Source organism: Dama dama, chromosome 26 (assembly GCF_033118175.1).
Source record: "Dama dama isolate Ldn47 chromosome 26, ASM3311817v1, whole genome shotgun sequence".
Lineage (NCBI taxonomy): Eukaryota > Metazoa > Chordata > Mammalia > Artiodactyla > Cervidae > Dama > Dama dama.
In genome coordinates, this window is record NC_083706.1 from 38,801,024 (window position 1) to 38,823,734 (window position 22,711).

Genomic DNA, 22,711 nt, shown 5'->3' on the forward strand with positions numbered 1-22,711 from the left:
TTGTGATTTCTTAGATGTCTGCAAATTTTGATGAAAAATAAATCATTTTCATTTGTGGAAGAAAACCTGAAAAAATGTACTAACAACAACTAAAACTCATAAAGCTCTTAGAAGTAAATTTATGTGCATGGTTACCTTCTTTAAGAGTCAGATAGGTTGCTCGCCTTTTCTTGGAATGAATATACGTGGTACTTAAATTAAAAAATTTAAATTTACTTGGAAAAATTTTTCTCGTTGTTCACTGTCTATATAACTTTTCACTAGCAGTAACTACAAACTTTATTCAGTAAATAAAGCTAATTTCTACTTAGTTTTACTTTTCCAACTGATGTTAATCCTTCTAAAGGTTATTATATAAAGACAAATGAAATGATGACATACTGAACATATGTATTTTTACTGGTGCTAATGATTTAAAAATGAACATTGATCTAGAATAACATTCCCTTAATCTGGGCATGAATACAAAGAAAAAAAATTAGCTAATGCTTTTGACTTTAGTACAGTCTTCATTGGGAAATTAGAGCTTTGCTAAGCACATGATGCTATTTGCAAAATAGTGTAGACTTAGAAATTATACAGTAGTTATTATTGAATAATGTTTTTTTTTTTAATTGGGGATGTTTTTATAACACATTTTGGTTGTGTTTCCCTTTCAATAAGGACTGTCTAGAACTTTTGAGCTTTTCCTGGTGAGGTTGTCTTTTAAAGAGTGATTAATCCTACCCTTTCTTGAAAGTACATAATCTTTTGTTGTAATAGCAGTACCTCGGCTTTTTCACAGCAGTACTCTGCCAAACGTGACTTAAATCTAGTGGCATCAACTATTGCAGTACTTTGTGCCAAATTGCTTTCTTTTTGTGCATGTGTGTGTATAATATGTATATATTAATATACATATATATTTTGTCTTTTGAAAGGAACAAAAAGTATTGAAGCAGATTTTCCATACTTGCAGTCTTTGTACTATATTTTTCATAATGTGTTTTATTTTTCTTCTAAAATTCACTTGGGCATACATACTTAAGAACTTAGCCATTAAGCATCTGAGAATGGATGCTGGGATAAAAGATTGTTACTTGATACATGAAAATATATGTTCCTTCTTGTTTCTTTAACCAAGACCACGATTATTTATAACTGTATTTCACAGATGACTGAGCAAGTGGTTCATTTGAAAGTATATTTATGTATCAAAAGCCATTCTAAAGAACTGCCTGTGATAGTAAATATAATTCATTTTGACCCCTTTAGAGATAGTCCTAACTCCAAAGCAGTAAATAATAAGATTGGATATTTTTCAACCACTCTATTCAAAAATAATAAACTCTTATTCAAAATAATAGTGGACGATGTAGCTCGAGACCTATTTCAACCAGTTAATGCTATAATTGGGGCTTCCCAGGTGGCGCTAGTGGGAAAGAATCCACCTGCCAATGCAAGAGACGTGAGACACGGGTTCAATCCCTGGGTCAGGAAGATCCCCTGAAGTAGGAAATGGAAACCCACTCCAGCATTCTTGCCTGGAAGATTCCACGGTTAGCGGAGCCTGGCAGACTGCAGTCCATGGGGTCACAGTCAGATGTGACTGAGCACAAGCCCCGTGCTGTGATTATACTTCATTCTCAATGCTGCCGTCACTGTGTGTGAATGTGCCACTCACAGGAAAAGCAGTCAGATAGCGTTGGACATTTACTGTAAGTTACTAAAAACTGTGTCAAGAAAGTGTTAAATGTTGACCTGTGCATCTTTCATGGTTAATTTTAGCACTTTGTTTTACTGTAGAAATAGTGCACAGTATAGTTTTGCTTAGGTAGCAGACTAGCAGAATGTTAGAATTGTGAGTAAGAAGTAAAAATTAGGTCCACCCTTATGAGAGTGTGGCTAGTTTCCCTTCTTAACGTATTAATTTTTTTGGTAGACTTTACTCTCCAGAGCAGTTTTGGCTTCACAGCAAAATTGAACAGACAGTACAGAGATTTCCTATATATCCCTGTTTTCACTTGGCACAGACTTCCCCATTATCAGCATCCCCCCCAGAGCAATACATTTGTTACAGTTGATGAACCTACACTGACACATCGTCACTCACAGTCCATAGTTATGTAAGGGTTTGTTCTTGGTATTATACATACAGTGGGTTTTGACAACTGGATATTGACACGTATCCACCTTTAGTATCATACTAAAGGTTCACTGCCCTAAACGTTTTCTGTGCTGTACCTATTCATCTCTCTCCTTCCCCTACCTCTTGGTAACCAGTGATCTTTTTACTCTCTCCATAATTTTGCCTTTTTTTCAAAATGTTACATAGTTGGAGTCATACAGTTAGCAGCCTTTTTAGATCGTCGTTCACTCAGTAATATGCATTTGAGTTTTCCTTATCTGTTAATAGAGAAGGAAATGGCAACCCACTCTAGTGTTCTTGCCTGGAGAATCCCAGGGACGGGGGAGCCTGGTGGGCTGCCGTCTGTGGGGTCACACAGAGTCGGACACGACTGAAGTGACTTAGCAGTAGCAGCAGCAGTATCTCTGAATAGTTGATAACTCGTTTCTTTTTTGTGTGAAATAATATTCCATTGGCTGAATGTACTGCGGTTTGTTTATCCATTCACCTACTGAAGGACATCTTTAGTTGCTTCCAAGTTTGGAAAAAGTAGGTATACACATCCATGCATGGGTTTATGTGTGGATATAAATTTTCGCCTCCTTTGGGTAAATACCAAGGAATCGGACGACCAGACTGTATGAGTATGTTTAGTTTTGTAAGAAACTGCCGAACTGCCTTCCCCAGCGGCTGTACCATTTTGTGTTCCCACCCAGCAGCGCGCAAGCACTATTTGGCTGCATGTCATCATCATCATTGTGTTGTTGGTTCTGAATCTTGGCTCTTCTGATCCATTTGTAGTGAAATCTCCTTGTTCTAATTTGCATTTCCTCCAGTGACCTATGTGGGGCATCTTTTCATATGCTTAAAAGCCATCTGTATATCATCTTTGGTGAAGTGTCTGTTCAGGTCTTTGGCTCGCTTTAAATTGGGTTGTTTGTTTTCTTACTGTCAAGTTTTAGGAGTTCTTTATATATTTTGGATGATGGTCCTTTATCAGTTGTCTTTTGCAAATCTTTTCTTTAAGTCTGTGTTTGTCTTATTATTCTCTGATACTGTGTTTCACAGAGCAGAAGTTTTAAATCTAGTTTATCATTTTTTTTTTCTTTCATGGATGGTGCCTTTGATGTATCTAAAAAGTCATTGCCAGATACAAAGTCATATAGGTTTTTCTCCTATAAGAATTTGATAGTTTGGCATTTTACATTTAGGTCTGCCATCCATTTTGAGTTCGTTTTCATGAAGGATGTAAGGTCTATGTCTAGATTAATTTTGGGTGGTAAGGGGAGGGGACGAGTTCTGTAGGCCTGTGTATATAGGTTGTAGTCTTTTTGTGAGCTTGTGCTTCGGGACTGTGAACTTCTCAACTGTTCTCAATTCCCTGCTCCTTCCATCTCCGCCAGAGGAGTTAGGGTGGCTGAAGAGGGTTGAAGTTGATTTCCCTTCCTTCAGGCCAGTTAGGCTCTGATAAACCCCCAGCGGTTTAGGCTCTGTTTATTGCTCCTGAGGGTAGACCGTGTTATGAACAGAACACTCCAGTATATTTAAAAATGGTTGCTTTTCCCTTTCCAAGAGGGCATTTTTCTCAGATAGAACATGGTAGAGCTCTTGGAGGTAAAACTCACAGAAGCATGGGAAATCGCCCCTCCCCATGACTGGGTCCACCTGGGGTTTCTCACAAACTTGTCTACGGTAAGCCTCCAGCAGTTCATCATCAAGTGCAGTCTAGGTTTTCGTGCCCCAGCACTCATTCCTGCAAACACATCTGCTGGCTGGTTCGTTTTGGTATGTTGTCATTCTCTGTATTGGCCTGTCTCTGCAGTTTTGGGAGCAGTCATTTGCCCTATGAATTCCTTTAAGTCTAAGAAAAGTTGTTGATCTTTAGTTTGTTCAACTTTTTATTTGTTGTTAGGATGAAATGACAGCTTGCAAGTGTCTTATGTGCTGGACCAGAAATCAAGTCTGTATTAATTTTTATAGGTGAAAAATACATGATCTTTATTTTTAAAAAGATGTTTAAATTGATGTTTGTCAAGTTGATGAAACTATAAAGTTAGGGGTACTGTATTGTAAAAGTGAAAATAATTGCTATTTGACAAAAATTTTAGTATTGTAAATACATTCAAAGTTCATTAAATATAAAATGAAATGTTCTTCACTATCTTAAACCTTGGTAAAGACTTAAGTTCTTCTTTTGAGCATATGCCTATCACATGGATTAGAACTAGTTCAGATGGAGGTAGCAAATTTTTAGAAGTTTTGAAAAGTAAGACCTATGATGAAATTAAGGGGATTCATGATAATTTTTCAGATTTTCTTTCTTCAAATGGACCAATTTAATTTGTTGTTCTTTAATCACTAAGTTGTGTCTCACTCTTTGTGACCCTATGGACTGCAGCAGGCCAGGCTCCTCTGTCCTCCACCCTTTCCTGGGGTTTGCTCAGATCCTATCTATCGAATTGGTGATGCTAACCATCTCATTCTCTGCCATGCCCTTCTCCTTTTGGCTTAAATGTTTCCCAGCATGAGGGTCTTTTCCAGTGAGTCAGCTCTTCGCATCAGATAGCCAGAGTAGTTATTCATTTATAAATATGCACCTTGTGTGTATGTGTGTGTCCATATCTATATGAATTTCATAGAAGATAATGCTTAATTATTCTTTTGCCACAAGGTTTTCCAGTTTTTCTCAGCCGTGGATACATATTAGAATGATTTGTGGAACTGGGGGGAAAAAATGAAATAAAACAATGCCCAAACATGTGCTTAGATTTCCTCTCTAGATAGAAAATTCTGATTCAGTGAGTCTGGCATGGAGTTTGACATTTGTAATTTCTTTTTTGTTTTAATTGTCCATGGCTGCTTATGATGTAGAGCCAGAATTAAGAAGGACTGGTTAAATGTTTGGTAGACATGCTAGTAGTATTTTTGGTGAGGCAAATGGTAGATAAGAAACACATTCAATACAGTGTACGTAGAGAGGATGTCATTTTAAAGCCGTCATAGCATCTTGAGATTTGTGGTATAACCGTGAGGACACAAGCTGACACTTTGGTTCTGTCATTGCCGTTGGAAACGGTGCTGTGAAACTGATGTCCGAAGTCTTTATGAAATGAAAAGGGACTGGAATTCTGGGTGTGCCTTACTCATCTTCCTAGCAGTGGATCACTGGGCATGAGAAGCAGTAGTTAAAGACCATGGAGTCTGATGAAGAGGTTGAAAAGCCTGGTCTTAGACTTGCAGGTGATCCTTAAACTGACCAGTGAGGGAGGCAGGGGAGCGGTTCCCAGGTGAGGATGCTGCAGCACACACAGGTTGTCTTAGTTATCACGGCTCAGTTTACGTATTTCCCATTTTTTTTCTGGTCATCTGCTACCTTTAGAACTTTCTTTGAGAACAGATTGTATTTATTGTTTGCCCTTTTATTTGTTGCCCCCATTTATTCCTCATAACGGTACAGAATAACAAAGAATTGAAAGCTTTCACGTGCAACGTGATTTATGTTCACACAGAGTAAATAAATAGTAGGCTAAAGTTCATCCTCTTTTCATTTTCAGAATCCTTTTGTCAATATTCTTTGACCACACTATGGTGGTATTTGGAATTTATCTTTGTTATTGAAAAATAATCACATTACAGTTTAAGATTTAGGCCATTAAAAGTAAAGATCATCCACCGACTTTTTATTCACAGAATAGTATGCTGGTTCAGAGTAGACACCTTGAAGGCTTACTGGAATACTTAAAGAGGTATGAATTACCCTGTTTGCTGAAAGTCTAAGGATGTACTAAAAGAAGTGGTAACAGAAGTCAGTGGAAATCTTCTGGGTTTCTGATGGATTCAAATGCTGCTCCTGGGCTTCGTGTTTTTAACAGCGTCAGGGAAGAACGTTTACTCTTAAAAGTGTTTCTTGGTTTGTTGGCAGAATATCTGCTCAAAGTTACACTCACAGAATGTTACATAATTAAACATGGGATAATTTATTAGTGACTGATTTATGAGTTCATGAAAAATACGGTTATCCACATCCTTGTTTTAAGCATATGTTTGCAGCATATAAATGTATTTTCAGATACTGCACGGGATATCAAAGTCCTCCAGTTGCTTTCCAGTGTATTAATATGCCAGTCTTCTGTTTCTGATTGCAAAATTGAATATGTCCCTTCTGTTGCCGTTGGAACAATACTGATACTTTCTTTGACTTTTTCTTTATTGACAAGAATTGATGAACAGATTCTCTAAGAAGATAAATAATTTAAAAGATCTTAATAGTTTACTAAGTACAGTATGTAGCACTGATCATTACCACATTCTTCGTAAAAGTAGAGGTTGTCAAAGCGTGTGTATAGCACACAGTGGCAATGATGGCAGTAAAGTTTGCCGAGGAATTATTCTTTCAGAACGTGTAGACTGGCTGAGGTCCCATTGCCTGCTGCTTTTACTGTTTTTTATTCTATTTTGCTGACAGTACAGTGGAAAAATCCCAGAAGAAAGAAGAAGCAATAAGAGGAGCTATTGCTATGATGGTAATACCGACCTAACAAATGACTGGAAGGTCAAATGAATAGGCTGGAAAGATAGATTTCCTGGAATTTTGAGAGCTATAATCAACCCTAAAGACAATCTAGTCTAGTCTCCTGATAGAAATAAGAACTTTGAACGTGTTTCTAGTATCCTATACTTGTGGTTGACTTTCTGAAAAATGTGCTTAATTTTACCTAAGAAGATATGACAGGATGTAAACAGGTTTCTTAGATTTTATAAAGTCATTCATTCATAGATATTTATTAAACACCTGCTGTGTGCCAAACACTATTGCAGGTTTTGGGAGTGCAGAGATAAGATCACCATATTCCTATTACCTGAAACTCTTAAAAGTTTAGGTAGGCTGTAAGGAAGGCTTTCAAGACTTTATTGGTTTTATGGTATTTACTTGCTACTAAAAGTTACATTTGGTCTGGTTTTATTGTTTCAGACTAGTCTGACTTTCCTGGTCTCAACTGTAAGTGTTTCCTCTATATTCTCAGTTTTAAAATGACTTGAAATAAGTCAGGTGATGTTTAGATGTGAAAATTGGTCCTTTCTTTTGGGAAGTGAGGTTTGATGATGGTGTGTTTGTGTCTGTGTCTCTGTATGTCCTGGAGTTATTAATAGACTGCATAAGTTCAAACCCCAGCTTCCTTACTAACTAGCTATATGGCTTTTGGTAACTTATTTAACCTTGTGTATAAGTTTCCTCATTTGTAAAAATGGTGCTTATAATAGAGGGTACTCTTTGTAAGGTAATACATATATAGTGCTTGACACATTGTTTTCAACAAATGTTAGCTACTGTGATGATAATTATGATGTACTTACCTCTTTACTCCCTCTATTTCCAACCAAATATATATGTCTGTGTGTGTGTGTATAAAACCGTTTAGGCAACTGAATGAATGCTTATTTTGAATTTAAATTTGGTACGGTAGTATAAAAGTTTCTACTAGATCTAGTCATTGTTTTTGCTTATCTGTCCTCTGTTCTTACGTATGTCTTCCTGATTATTCTTCATTAATAGCTAGTTTTATTATATTACTTATTCCTGTAAATATTTCTTCCTCCCCCCCCCCCCCCCCCCCCCACCGCCCCAATTGCTTTCTTAGAGGATTCCCTGCAGGACATCTGGTCCTATCTAAAACATTCATAAGATATTTGGTCCATGCCAAAAGCTTCTTGCATTTGGTCCTGTCTAAAATGTCCATGAGCATACTTGATCTATGCAAAATGGTTATGGACAGGACGCAATTTCAGGAACCTTATGGTGTGGACCCAGTGTCTTAATGGTCATTTGAGACAGGACTCAGTGTCTACTCACCTTGAGGGTCATGTCTAAATTCAGAGATCGTGTCTGTATTCAGAGACCCTGCTCCCCATCAGACAGCCTCATCTTCTGCAGTTCCTCTTCAGGAGTCGTGCTGGTTGGTGCTTGTCTGGACAAGAACCACGAGTGCTGCTGTGCAGGAAGTGTCTGGCATATGTCATGGGTCAGGTATACTGTTGGTTTAATCCAGAAACAAAGATGACTGGTAGGATTAGGTAGATATTAAAGCCTTTGATAGGTAAGCTGTAGAAAAATTGAGACTAAAGGTATCTAAGGTAGGAAGATTGCAACATTTAAAAAAATACATTGGAGTTCAGAATTAGAAGGTAAGATAAATTGACACAAAGAAATATCAATGTAGCCTTATCTCAGCTGTACTTTCTAGTTGTGTGACTTGAGAGAAGTCATTTTCTCTGTGCTTCAGTTTCCTTATCTATTTATGTGTGTGCATGCTGTCACTTCCGTTGTGTCTGACTGTGTGAGACCCTATGGACTCTAGCCCGCCAGGCTCCTCTGTCCGTGGGATTCTCCAGGCAAGAATACTGGATTAAGTTGCCATGCCCTCCTCCAGGGGATCTTCCAGTCCAGGGATCGAACCCACATCTCATGTCTCTTGCATTGGCGGGTGGGTTCTTTACCACTAGCGTCACCTGGGAAGCCCCCTTATATGTTTATATGAGGGATGTTTTATATTCTTCATGGTTGTGAGGATTGAATGAATTAATATGTATACTAAGTTTAATATAATGCCCAAAGTACAGAAAATGCTGTCTGTTTCCTGTTATTATATGGAAATTAATAGATATTTACATTTTAATCTGTATTCTAGTATATTGTAAGAGACTGGTAACATTCATTGGTGACATAACTTAACACAGTTACAAACATATTTATGTGGTTCTTCGTTATATTTTTAGCCTACGGTATTTAAAAATGACACTATAGGAATGAAAAATACTAGTGAAAAGATAGTTGTTTCTAAAAGCTGTATTCCAGATGACATATGTCTACTTCTCGGATTTGTTTACTGACTTGGGAAAAATTGGGTGCTCTATAGATCAACTGCCTTTTCTTTTACTTTAAATGAAAGAAAAAGACTAGGGCCAGAATAAAGTATATTAAATACATGTAGTTTGGTTCTGTACATTGCTGTTTTTAACTTTTTTTTTCTAGAAGAGATAGCTGTCTTATTTCTTTTAGACCCTAAATCTCTGAGATTTCTGACTGTCGACAGAAAGTAGCTGATTAGATTGATGTGTAATCTAACTCTAAATCTCAGCCTTAGTAAATAGCCTGTATTGAATATCAGGCCATCGAAATACTTGTCTGTTGTATAACTTTATCAGTTGCTATAAACAGCCCACACGTACCATAAGCTCCTTAATGAAATCCGTGACAGCTTCGGTCGTCCAGGGGTAGAATGCTACTGCCAGCATGACAGTGGGGCTGCGGTGATCCAGCTCCAGTTCCTGATAAACGAGGTTAGTGAGCTGCTTTGATCTCTCCTGCTTACCTGTGAAATAGGGCCATACCCCATCTTTCAGAGTTCTTGCATGCAATTACATTTTAATATTTGAGCAACACCAAATTTCTTGTAGGCCAGTGCTAATAGTTATACAGTTTAAGGCATCATCATGGACAGTTACATAAATAATGTAAGATGTTTCTGAAAACAATGTTGAAAATAGAATGGCATAAGGTAAGATCTTTTTGGTACAATGTGCTGCATTTAAATTTTATTCCATGGATATTGAAAGTTACGTAACATATAAAAATCTGCATTAATTTTTTTCAAAGATTGATCTTATTATAAATAACAAAATGTACTTCTTGCCAGTGAGTTGTTTTGAAATACAACCAGGAAACCAAAATCCATTAGACACTGGTTATTGTCCAGAGTTCTTGCTGTATCACTTATTGGGTGAAGTAATTGATGCCTTTCTTTGCAATACAGTGTAAAGTTGGGAGGGAACTAGAGATACATCATTTTATTAGCAGAGTAAACAATGTGTCTGCAGGTTTTAAACAAGTTTGAGCAGCTCTGACATAGATGTTTTCAGATGTAGGGACAAGCAGGAAAAGTTGGTCATAGAAGAAAAGCAGATTACTCCAGAAAAGATTCTGCTATACTTGGATATAGGGTAGTTTGTGGGCATTCTTTTTGCCCCTGGATCCTTGGGTTCCATGGAATGAATGTTTAGATGTAAATAAGAGAAAGAAAATACTTTTCTTCATATCAGAGGATTTAAGTGAGGCAGTAGGGGATATACAGAGCTAAAGAGGGTGATATAAAGATTTTAGTAAAACTAAAAAGGGTAATATATTTTAGTAAAACTGTGATCCAAATGATACACAACTGTGTAGGTGTTTCAGGGTCAGAGGAAAAAATTTCAGTATTCAATTCAGTATTCTGTGTAAGATTGAATAATAGGCTTTATAAAATGTTAAGATACACATAAAAAATCACTGTAAAAAGTTGTTGAATCCATGTGAGTTTTTTTCCTTTTTTAAAAATAATTATTATGAAATAACTAGAATGGCCACTAGCTTCAAGATAGAGACCCTATGTACCCTCTCCCCTTTCCCCCGTAGTAATGTTTTACGTAACAGTAGTAAAATATTAAGCCAGGAGAATGATATCAGTACTATTAACTAGACTGCAAGCCTTGTTTCGATTTCACCACCAGTTCCTACACTCTGATTGTGTGTCTGTGTGTAGTTTCGAGCAGTCTTACTGCATACGCACATTTTATGAAATGGCCAACAGGAACAAGGTACAGATCAGTCCCAGCACATAAAGGCGTGCTCTCGGGCTGCCTCTTTATACGCGCAGCCCTTACTGCTCTCAGTCCCTAATACTTGGCAACCGCTCACCTATTCTCCATCTTTATATTTGTGTTAAGATCTTTTTTTTTTTTCCAAGCAATATAAACAACATTGCAAGTTGATTAACTATGCACCTAAATTTGGTCTCCCCCGGTAGCTCAGTTGGTAAAGAATCCACCTGCAATGCAGGAGACCCCGGTTCAAGTCCTGAATCAGGCAGATCCCCTGGAGAAAGGGACAGGCTACCCACTCCCGTACTCTTGGGCTTCCCCTGTGGCTCAGCTGGTAAAGAATCTGCCTGCAATGCGGGAGACCTGGGTTTGATGCCTGGATGAGGAAGATCCCCTGGAGGAGGGCATGGCAACCCACTCCAGTGTTCTTGGCAGGAAAATCCCCATGGACAGAGGAGCCTGGTGGGCTACAGTCCCTGGGCTGCAGAGAGTGAGACACAAGTGAGCAGCTAAACACAGCACGCCTGGGTTTTGGAAATCTTAACTAGTCGATTAAAAATCTTACACTCTTATTAGTTGATTATAAATCTTAATTGATCTTAAATAGTCATTATTCATAATGCAGGATTGTTTCCTGTAGAATTTATCATAAAGTTCTTTGATATTTTACATGTTTAAATGTTACACTTTAAGTACTTGAAAATGACAGTTTTAAAACATGCTTAGCAAAATATGACTGTTAAAATGGGAATGGCTATGGAAATGTGAAAATTGGGAGTAGCTGTTTACTTTCAGTTTTGGAAAACCATTATGTAGATAAATGAGCCACCATAGGCAGTCAGCTGTGTTTTGTCTCTACATCTTCTTTTCTTCCTTGAGATACTGAGATGGGACAAACATCTTGGGAAAGAAGATGACCTGGTCTGAAACTATGGTGGAAGTAAGAAGGAAGAGTACAAATGTTCGAAACTCTGAATCCTTTGATTTTCCGCTTCAGAGTGATGAAGATGCTTTCTAGTGAAAAGGAGAGTATGTGGACTTTTAAGTACTATTGGGGCAACAGGAGTAGTTACCCAATAGAGTAGCCCTCATCGAATTTCAGAGGTGGAAAGAACTTCATGAGATCATTGAATGTAAATCGTCTTCAGAGCTATTTTAGTTCTCTTGGATAAATGAGAAACTCTTCCTATTTTAAAAGAGAGATTTTAAGATTTCTCATCGTAACCTGAAGGATTGGAATTGCAAATCTTTTTTGAAATTAAAATAAGTTCTTCATGTTGCATCTATTGTCTTATGCTCTGTTAGATGAAGACTATCTTCTTCCTCTTTTGAGGAAAAACATTGATATGTCTTAATAAATCAATCTTAGTCTATAGATTTTTTTAATCCAATTCACACATCAAAATCACTGCTGGCTATTTAAAAAAATAAATCTGCAATGGTTCTTGCTCTAAAAATTCTGATTTGTCAGGTCGGAGGTGAGACTGAGTCCCCTGCATGATTCTCACATGGTGCCAAAGGTTTTCTTTTTCAGACCTGATATTGTTTAATAGTTTTGACTATTTTAACTTTCTAAATTAGTCAGATTCTTCAACCCTTGGACTCTGAAATCATAGAGAGCTGAATGCTGTCTTTGTTTTCCACATCATTCTAGTAGAATTATGATATAAGCAGAGTACGTTCATTTGTCTTAAGCCAAATCAAAGTTACTTCATACCATATATTTATCTTTTAGTCAAGGGAGTATGTATGATAAGGACAAAGTAACTTATGGTCTGACTTCTAGTTTTATATAACTAGTTGTTGATAACTATATCCAACTAGATCCTAGTATCAGTTCAGTTCAATTGCTTAGTCATGTCTGATTCTTTGTGACCCCATGGACTTTAACACGCCAGGCTTCCCTGTCCATCAACAACTTCCAGAATTTGCTCAAACTCATGTCCATCGAGTCAGTGATGCTGTCCAACCATCTCATCTTCTGTCATCCCCTTCTCCTCCTGCCTTCAATCTTTTCCAGCATCAGGGTCTTTTCTAATGAGTCAGCCATTTGCATCAAGTGGCCAAAGTATTGGAGCTTCAGCTTCAGCATCAGTCCATCCCAATGAGTATTCAGGATTGATTTCCTTTAGGGTTGACTGGTTTGATCTTCTTGCAGTCCAGGGGACTCTCAAGAGTCTTCTCCAACACCACAGCTCAAAAGCATCAATTCTTTGGTGCTCAGCTTTCTTTATAGTCCAACTCTCACATCCATACATGACCACTGGAAGAACCGTAGCTTTGACTAGATGGACCTTTGTCAGTAAAGATCCTAGTATACTTTTAGTTTATAAGATATTAAATTGCACTTTAGTTAAATTGTTGAAGTTTAAACATAATTTTTATACATCTGTATACACATAATACACTCTTCTACGTCTGCTGCTTAGAATTTGGGTGAGGCAAATGTTTCTCAGAACTAAAGCTAACATTGGCAAAAAGTTTTGAAATTTGAGAAGGAGATTTTTTGGCAGCTCTTTTAGTAGCATTAATGTTTTTAAATATATTCTATGTAAAATATATTACACTTTATTTTCAAGGGAGCTCTTGTGAGTGCCTTGGCTGATGACACCTTACATTTATGGAATTTACGTCAAAAGAGACCTGCCATACTACATTCACTTAAATTTTGCAGGGAAAGGTAAGAATTTCCTCAGTTATTTTATGTATATGCTATTTTATACTTCTTGAAATTTTTTGAATATTATTCTTTAATTTTTTGTGATGGATTTTGTGTACAATCTAAAAAATAATTCAAAAACTTAAGCTGCTATACAGTAAAAAGCAAGTTTCCTTCCTTTTCATACCCATCTTCCTCTACAGAGGTACCCACAGAAATTTCTTTTGTGTCCCTCTAGAACTATATAAATACATAAGCAAAAATCTCTATATATAGCTTTTTTATTTGCATAAAGGTAAGGCATTACATATTCTCTGTGTAACTTGCGTTCATTTAATAAAGCTGATCGATTTTTTTCATGTTGCTGTGTTTAAATCTTCTTTAGTCATTCTTATAACTGCATAATACTTCATTGTATGGAATTGCCATAATTTATTCAGACTGTCTTCATGAATTAGCTGGAAGTTTGATATATCTAAGACTGGGTTTAATATGAATGGACATTTCTATCATTTTCAATTTGTTGTTAATTATGCTCTGTGATGTTACATATTTCTGTGTCCGCTTAGGCAAAGTATATCTGTAATATAAATTTGTAGCAGTGAAATGACTTGGTTATAGAAATCTCACATGACTTGTGAATTTTGTGGGTGATTGAAAGGGCTTTTCACTCCCAATTTTTTGTTAAACATTCTCCCATATTTTTTTAAAGTTCTCTTAAAGCTGCATTTTTGTGCTTAAACTTTGATTCATGTGGAACTTACTTTGGCATGAACTGTGCATAAGGAGTGCAGTCTCCCCTCCCCATTGTTTATGAAGTGTATATTTTGGTGTGTATATGTATTTTTGCTATGCTGTGCTTAGTCGCTCAGTTGTGTCAGACTCTTTGTGATCCATGGACTGTAGCCCACCAGGCTCCTCTGTCCATGGGGATTCTCCAGGCAAGAATACTGGAGTGGGTAAGCCTTTCCCTTCTCCGGGGGACCCTCTCAACCCAGGGATTGAACCCAGGTTTCCCACATTGCAGGAGGATTCTTTACCATCTGAGCCACCAGGGAAGCCCCAAAATACAGGAGTGGGTAGCCTGTCCCTTCTCCAGGGGATCTTCCTGACCCAGGAATCGAACTGGGGTCTCCTGCACTGCAGGCGGACTCTTTACCATTTGAGCTACCAGGGAAGCCCGTGTGTGTGTGTGTGTGTGTGTGTGTGTGTGTGTGTGTGTGTGTGTGTGTGCGTGTGCCATTTGAGCTACCAGGGAAGCCCGTGTGTGTGTGTGTGTGTGTGTGTGTGTGTGTGTGTGTGCGTGTGCCATTTGAGCTACCAGGGAAGCCCGTGTGTGTGTGTGTGTGTGTGTGTGTGTGTGTGTGTGTGCCATTTGAGCTACCAGGGAAGCCCGTGTGTGTGTGTGTGTGTGTGTGTGTGTGTGTGTGTGTGTGTGTGTGTGTGTGTGTGTGCCATTTGAGCTACCAGGGAAGCCCGTGTGTGTGTGTGTGTATATGTGCATGTGTGTTAAGGTTAAGAAATCTGAATTGAGCTAGCGTCTGAATGCAGTGGAGTTAGTGTCAGGCCGTGTCTGTGAGAAGGTAGGCATTAGACTCCACAATCCATGTCCAAGAATCAGGCCATGCCCCTGACTTGATAAATGTCAATCCATTCAGGTTATATAAACTGATCAGTCTGTTTGTGAATTTGGGCTTCTGCCCACAGTGGCCTTCCAAAGTAGACAAGCTAAAGAGGCTGCTGGGAATATAGCATAGACTTTTCTAGCCAACACCAGAGCATATCTGTACTGTATGCCAGACCAGAGCTGGCAGGTGGTCAGTAGCATAGTTAGCTACTGGGCTCATCTTGTCTGGGAACATAAATCCGTAAATGGCTTGGAGTCGTGGTTCTACTACTAGGACAGGGGCAAACATGGTAGAAGAGTTTATGGAAGGAGGGAGCGATGAGATAAGCGAGAAAGAGCAAGGCAAAAGTCAAGGTTCAGTTCTCTCCATCCAATGGGAGTAGAGCCAGCCTGTCAGCTTGCTGGGCAGAGTTTCTTAGTCTTTTTGCCAGTGGGATCTCAGAAGAGGCTCTCCAACAGCCTCAGACGCCATTGGGCTGGTGAAAGTAGTGGTGGGCATCTCAGTACTCATCTTCTTCGTGTCGGTCTCAAAGCACCTGTTGGCAATGGCAGTGTAGGTATATCAGAGTTGTTGTCAACCTAGTGCATTTGTACCCTCCAGAGGGCATTTGACGCTGTCTGGAGACATTTTTTGTACACCTGAATAGTGTTGGGTGAACAGCGCTACTGTTACCTAGTGGATAAAACCACGGTTACTGTCAAACATATTAAAAAGCACAAGACAGTCCCCCACAACAGAGAATTATCTGGTCCAGAACATCAGTAGTGTCAACGTTCACAAAAGCCTGCACTCTAGCACATAAAAGTGATATCATTTGATCACCGTGGGGTGCTCTGCAGGTTCTCTTAATCCACTACCCACTGAAGGGATTCTTCCAGGATTAGAATTCTAGTAGAAGAATACCTCTGATAGTTCATTTACCAGTGGCATGCCCATATTGCTCACTGGGACACAGGAATGTGGCAGTATGTCATCCAAGTTCACAAACGTACACTGCAGGTTATCATGGTAATCTTCATGCAGGAAGGATCAGGCCTCAAGGAGTCCCGGAGTGGTCAGAGTCCCATGATTGTCTGGTATGTAGTAAAGTCTCCTCTGTAGTACCCCTAAGGTTGGTCTCCAAAAAATTCTGATAAATGTGGATAAGGAACCGTAAGCTAGTCGATAAGGTGCCTATAGGCACATATATTGACAAACGGGTGGCACCTTTGTGTGAAATATGAAAAAGTAGCCCTTTTTGGTGGTTACAACTTCAGAGTCCACCATTCCTCTCCTTCAGTTCAGTTCAGTGGCTCAGTCGTGTCTGTCCTTTGTGACCCCATGAACCGCAGCACGCCACGCCTCCCTGTCCATCACCAACTCCTGGAGTTTACTCAAACCCATGTCCATTGAGTCGGTGATGCCATCCAGCCATCTCATCCTCTGTCATCCCCTTCTCCTCCTGCCCTCAGTCTTCTCCAGCATCAGGGTCTTTTCCAATGAGTCAGCTCTTCACATCTGGTGGCCAAAGTACTGAAGTTTCAGCTTCAAAATCAGTCCTTCCAGTGAACACCCAGGACTGATCTCTTATAGGATGGACTGGTTGGATCTCCTTGCAGTCCAAGGGACTCTCAGGAGTCTTCTCCAACACCACAGTTCAAAAGCATCAATTCTTCGGTGGGTGCCATTGTGCAGGGTGCAGCCGATACAATTGTATAGTGAAGTGAAATCGCTCAGTCGTGTCCGACTCTTTGCAACCCCGTGGACTGTAGCCCTCCATCCGTGGGATTCTCCAGGCAAGAATACTGGAGTGGGTTGCCATTTCTTTCTCCAGGGAATCTTCCCAACCCAGAGATCGAACCCAGGTCTCCCAAATTGCAGGCAGACTAAAAGTTACAAATCAAACCAACTGATGGAGTTCCGCCTTTTCAGTTCTGTAATACACTCTGCCCACCTCACCAGTAGAAACTGGTTGGTTCTGATCAAAGTTCAGCTTCCCCTCAGCCTTTATTAGTGCTCTGCCTAGTCGCTCAGTCGTGTCTGACTCTGCAACCCCATGGATGGTAGCCGGCCAGGCTCCTCTGTCTGTGGGATTCTCCAGGCAAGAATACTGGAGTGGGTCACCATGCTCTTCTCCAGGGGATCTTCCTGACCCAGGGCCTTTATTAGGACAACAAAAAGCAAGACACTGTAGCATGGGTAACTTGGTGCTTGAATATTCTCTTTGGATGAAATCCTCTAGGATGCCACAGACTTCTATGAAAGCTGTTGTACCTCAGTGCTGAGAAATGGGCCCAATGCCTCATGGTAGAACTTTGTTGTGTTCTCTTGAGAGTAAGGCTTCCCTGGTAGCTCAGAGGTTAAAGCGTCTGCCTCCAATGCGGGAGACCCAGGTTTGATCCCTGGGTTGGAAAGATCCCCTGGAGAAGGAAATGGCAACCCACTCCAGTATTCTTGCCTGGAGAATCCCATGGATGGAGGAGCCTGGTAGGCTACAGTCCACGGGGTCGCAAAGAGTCGGACACGACTGAGCGACTTCACTTCTTCTTCTTCTTGAGAGTAAAGTTCAGATTTTCTCAAATGGTAAGAAGGGGCGAGGTGGCATTTGGGAGTCTACTATTCTGCAGCATCTGGTTCCAGGTGGGGAGGGGAAGGCATACTACTATGCCTACTACAATTCTAGGAACCTGCCCATGGTGGTAAGACTTATTCTGCCCCTCATCCTGAACTCTGTCATTTACGACTTTTGACTTTTCATCAGTTCAGTTCAGTTCAGTCACTCAGTCGTGTCCAACTCTTTGCGACCCCATGAATCGCAGCACGCCAGGCCTCCTTGTCCATCACCAACTCCCAGAGTTTACTCAAAACTCATGTCCATCAAGTCGGTGATGCCATCCAGCCATGTCATCCTCTGTCATCCCCTTCTCCTCCTGCCCCTAATCCCTCCCAATATTAGGGTCTTTTCCAATGAGTCAGCTCTTCGCATGAGGTGGCCAAAGTATTGGAGTTTCAGCTTCAGCATCAGTCCTTCCAATGAACACCCAGGACCGATCTCCTTTAGGATGGACTGGTTGGATCTCCTTGCAGTCCAAGGGACTCTCAAGAGTGGAGAAGTCCAACACCACAGTTCAAAAGCATCAATTCTTCTGCACTCAGCTTTCTTTATAGTCCAACTCTGACATCCATACATGACCACCGGAAAAACCATAGCCTTGACTAGACGGACCTTTTTTGGCAAAGTAATGTCTCTGCTTTTTAATATGCTGTCTAGGTTGGTCATAACTTTCCTCCCAAGGAGTAAGCGTCTTTTAATTTCATCGCTGCAATCACCATCTGCAGTGATTTTGGAGCCCAAAAAATAAAGTCTGACACTGTTTCCCCTGTAATCTCTGCTCTGATGGAAGCCTTCTGTAGGAGCAGCTGCCCCAGGCAGGAGGAGGGATGGAATCCTATGATTTCCTGCCCATCCTTCCATCTCCCTCATTTGCAGATATTGGTTCTTTTCTTTATATAACTGCTTCGTGTTCCGTTTTTATGTCCATATCAGTCAGGGTGGTCTGGTATTATAAAATACTCTAAAAATCTTAGAGTTCAAGGAACAACAGTTTATTTTTACTTAGGCTATATGTTCTTTGTGGATTTGCTGGAACACTCTTTATTATCATTATCATTTTTATTCCAGAATCTTGGCTGAGGAACAGCCAGTCTTTACAGCATTACCAGTCAGTGTAGTGAAGGGAAGAAGAATATAGAGAAGCATACTTGGCTCTTAAAACTTCTGCCTGGACGTGATATATATATTTCTTCCATTCTCATTTCTTGAGCCAGAGCAAGGCACATGGCCATCCCTAGTTTTACTCATCTAAACCAGAAGAAGAAGAGCTGGAATATTTATGAATACTTATAACTATCATGCTGCTGATTTTTATTATTGACATTGAAGTACAATAAGAAGTAACCTAGTTAGTTTTCCCCTCATTCCACGATGGATTTGGGCTAACTTAATAGTTACTCTATTTCATCTTTATGCTATGTATTTTTATTCTGAAACTAGGAAAGTCAGCAAAAGTATGAAAATTTTATAAATCTATTTTATTACATTCTGGACAATTGTTAAATGCTTCAAACGTGTTATTGTAATATAGTCTTATTTTAATAAATAATTTAAATTTCTACTAAAATAAGAATATTTCATAGGAATTACAATGGTTTAATTGTAATTTTTCATAATGTGGATTTTTTCTGGTTTTAACTTTTTGAAATTATGCTATAATGTTTGGCTGCTAAGTTGTGTCTGGGTCTTTTGCAACCCCATGGACTGTGCTACAATATACATAACAAAAAATTTACTATCTTAACCATTTTTAGGTGCACAGTTCACTTGTGTTAAGCAATCACATAATGTGGATATTTTGATAAGATTTCCCTTTTATGATTAAGAAAAAAATGCAGAAATTGAAGTCTCAAATTTTGGTTTAACTTTATGAATTTAGACATCACATCACTGCTTTGTTTGTTGGTTTTGGTAGAAACTTTGAATTTGACGAGTAACATTCTATCTGGAAGTTGCCTTATCAGACTATGTTCAATTTAGTTTCTGTTTTTTTGTCTTTCCCTTAAAGAAAGTTTAATTGGGAGAAAGTTGTGCGTTTATAGTTAACTACAACTATCTGCTAATCTTTTTTCATTACCTTGAACTATGATGGCCAGGATTCCTTTTTTAAAAAGTTTTTATTGGAGTGTGATTGATTTGCAGCGTTATCTTAGTTTCTGCTGCACAACAGCTTCTCTGTCTACTTACATCCCTCCGTCTAAAACCTCCCTCCCATTTGTCCCCTACCCCATGCCTCTAGGTCATCACAGGGCACCAAGTTCAGTGCCCTGTGCTATAGAGCAGGTTCCCACTGTCTGTTTTACACATGATAGTGTATGTATGAGCGTGACCAATATTCTTAACTACATTTTTTCATAATGGTTTTGAAGTAGCAATATATGAAACATTTCAAGATTAAAGAATAAATTTATATATCTATGCTTTCTTGTGTTGGATCAGTTATTCTCTTAGTGAAATTTCAAAGGCTAGAATTTTTCTCCATAAATATATTAGACACCTCAATAGCCAAGTCTTTATATTGAAACTAAAATATTTGTCTTAAAGATATGTTTTCTTTTATCCTAACACTCTGATTTACAGTTTACTCTCTGATTTAAAGCTTTTCCATTTGATGATAGATATATATTTTTGGAGAATAAAATAAGCATGCATTCTAAGCTAATGGTTAGGAAAACATAATATTATATGGATTGATAATCCATTAATCAAAATTTCATCTTAGCAGTTATCAGTGGAGCATCAGTGACCAAAGTCCTCTAAAGAAAAGAAAAAAGTAACCAATAATAAAGTAACCCATTCAGATACCAACATAGCAGTAGAGAGAGTCGATGCCTGTAATACTTTATGACTGCTGCCATAGCATCGGATTTTGTTAGTAGCATCAATAAAATAATGTAGTGACAACAACTTATTTGTCTCATTATATTCTTATTATAGTATTACCTAAATACTGTTCCTTGCATATTTACGAGGCTTAAACTTTGCTTAGTTTGCACAAGAACAAGGCATGGCTATAAAAGAAAATTTGGCTGGATATCGGCCCTCAAAGTCTCTAGTAGAAGTCTTGCAAATACTTTAAATTAATTCCTTGCACATATTTAATGAGAAAAATATCATAATATCAGAACTGATTCTATACCTGGAATTACAGTTTTTGTGGTAATTGCAAAATATCAGCAAAATATTTTCCTTTGAAAACAGCTTAATGAAAAGTATACATTCTTGGATTTGAGAGCAATTTCGTGAGAGGAAATTCATAACTAGAACAAAGGAATGGAATGAAAGCCAGATCTGTTAGGAAGGCAGGCAGAGAGACCTACCACTCTGGACCTAATTCTAGTCCACAGAGAGAATTGCTTGCTCATATAGAAATGATGAGTCACCTTGGGAATTCTCAGTGTAGAGAACCACACACTGAGACAAAATTTAAAAAGGAAACAGACATTCCCAGTGTGCAGAGAAAAAAACAGTTGTGGACTGGTGACCTTGAGACTGTAAAAGTCAGGAAGTGTTGGATAACTTCCTAGAGTAAATTTATAACTAAGGAATTCTGACAAAGAAATTGAGTCAGCCAAAGAGACTGATCTACTTGCACCAGGGGTTTATAATGTACTCAGGTGACATGGGAAAGAATCCACTTGTCAATGCAGGAGACACAAGAGACTCAGGTTCAATCCTTGGGTCAGGAAGATTCCCTGGAGAAGGAAATAGCAACCCTCTCTAGTATTCTTGCCTGGGAAATGCCATGGACAGAGATGCCTGGCGGGCTGCAGTCCATAGGGTTGCAAAAAAGTCAGACACGACTGAGCATGCTTGCACGCAGTTGCAAAAAAGATATAGAAGGAGAGGATCCCTGTAACAAATACCTAAAAATGTAGAAATCACTTTGGAATCAAGCAGTAGGTAGAGGTTGGAAGTATTTGGGGAAACATGATAGAAAAGCCTAAACTGCTTTGATCGGCTGTTTGTAGGACTCTGGACTCAGAGACTGCTGCCAGAGAGAGCTCAGAAGGAAGAGAGGAACATGATTTCGGAAACTGAAGGAAGAAGTTCATTGTTCTATAGCAGCAGAAAGCTTAACAGAAGTATCTCTTTGTACAATGTTTAAATATTAACTTGTATATTTAGCTGAAGAGATTTCCAAGGAAAGGCTTAGAAGTGTGATCTGACTTTTTCTTGCTGCTTTATAGTAAAATGCAAGAGGAAAGGAATAAATTGAGAGAAAGAATTTTTAAATGAACTAGGACTTGATTTGAGAAATTCTTAACCCTGATCTATTTGGCACAAGACTGCTTCTGAAAGTGTGGCATAGGGAAAAACCTGAGGATGCGGCTGAACAACTTTCCACTAAAAATCTTCTGTAGAACAAAAGGTCACAGTATTTAATTACATAAAAAGCTCTTTTAAGAGATTGAAAGTATGCCTTAATAGACCTTCTCAACCAATCTAGACAGCCTGTAGAAAGTTTGAGTATCATTCTTGGGCCCTCTCAGCAGGAGCCTAGATAGAGAAGGTATTGCCTCCAGAAGATTTGTGGTTATGACTTTTTCTAATGCAGAAAACCCAGTGAAAGGTATTCAAGTCCACAACTTTCTTGAGAAAATTGTATAAAAGAAATATTGCCAGCTTGGACCTAAAGAAAGTACAGAATGAAAGGAGGCTACAGCAAAAGTACTTGGCTGTAAACAAGTGCTACCTTTCATGAGAAAGGATGATTATGAGGGCAGAACTGGGGTACATGGAGGCTTATTCCCAGGCCTTGAAGCCTAAGAAAAATCCAACATTTGGCCAGTTGGACTTCGGAAAGGTTATGGACTCATTTTCACCTTCCTCTTCCCCCCATTTTGGACAGGAATTCCTACAATGGTTATGCTATGCCTGTTAAACCATGAATGCTTGAGGTGTTGGGGGCAGATAGAAACAGGGGAATCTCTTTTCTCTTGAAGGCATGACCTTCCATACAGTTACTGTGTGGGAGATAGGTTCCAACAGGGAGAATCTTCAAATGAAAAAAAACAGGAGTGTTTGCTCCAGGCTAACTTGATATAATCTTTACTCCTCCCACTAATCCAAAACTTGCTAGGTTGTTT

General features: G+C 38.9%; 1 protein-coding gene across 6 annotated transcripts in view; it reads left to right on the forward strand.

Moving 5' to 3' along the window:
• STXBP5 (syntaxin binding protein 5) overlaps positions 1 to 22,711 on the forward strand; it is a 158,249-nt gene that overhangs the window by 11,039 nt on the left and 124,499 nt on the right. For 5 of the 6 annotated variants that reach the window (XM_061130157.1, XM_061130156.1, XM_061130158.1 and 2 more), the window contains exons 3-4: positions 9,364 to 9,445; positions 13,321 to 13,421. In XM_061130157.1, coding sequence (XP_060986140.1) covers positions 9,364 to 9,445; positions 13,321 to 13,421 — 183 coding nt within the window. Of the gene's footprint in view, positions 1 to 9,363; positions 9,446 to 11,745; positions 11,771 to 13,320; positions 13,422 to 22,711 lie in introns of those variants that run through there. The other variant, XM_061130161.1, reaches the window with a different exon arrangement.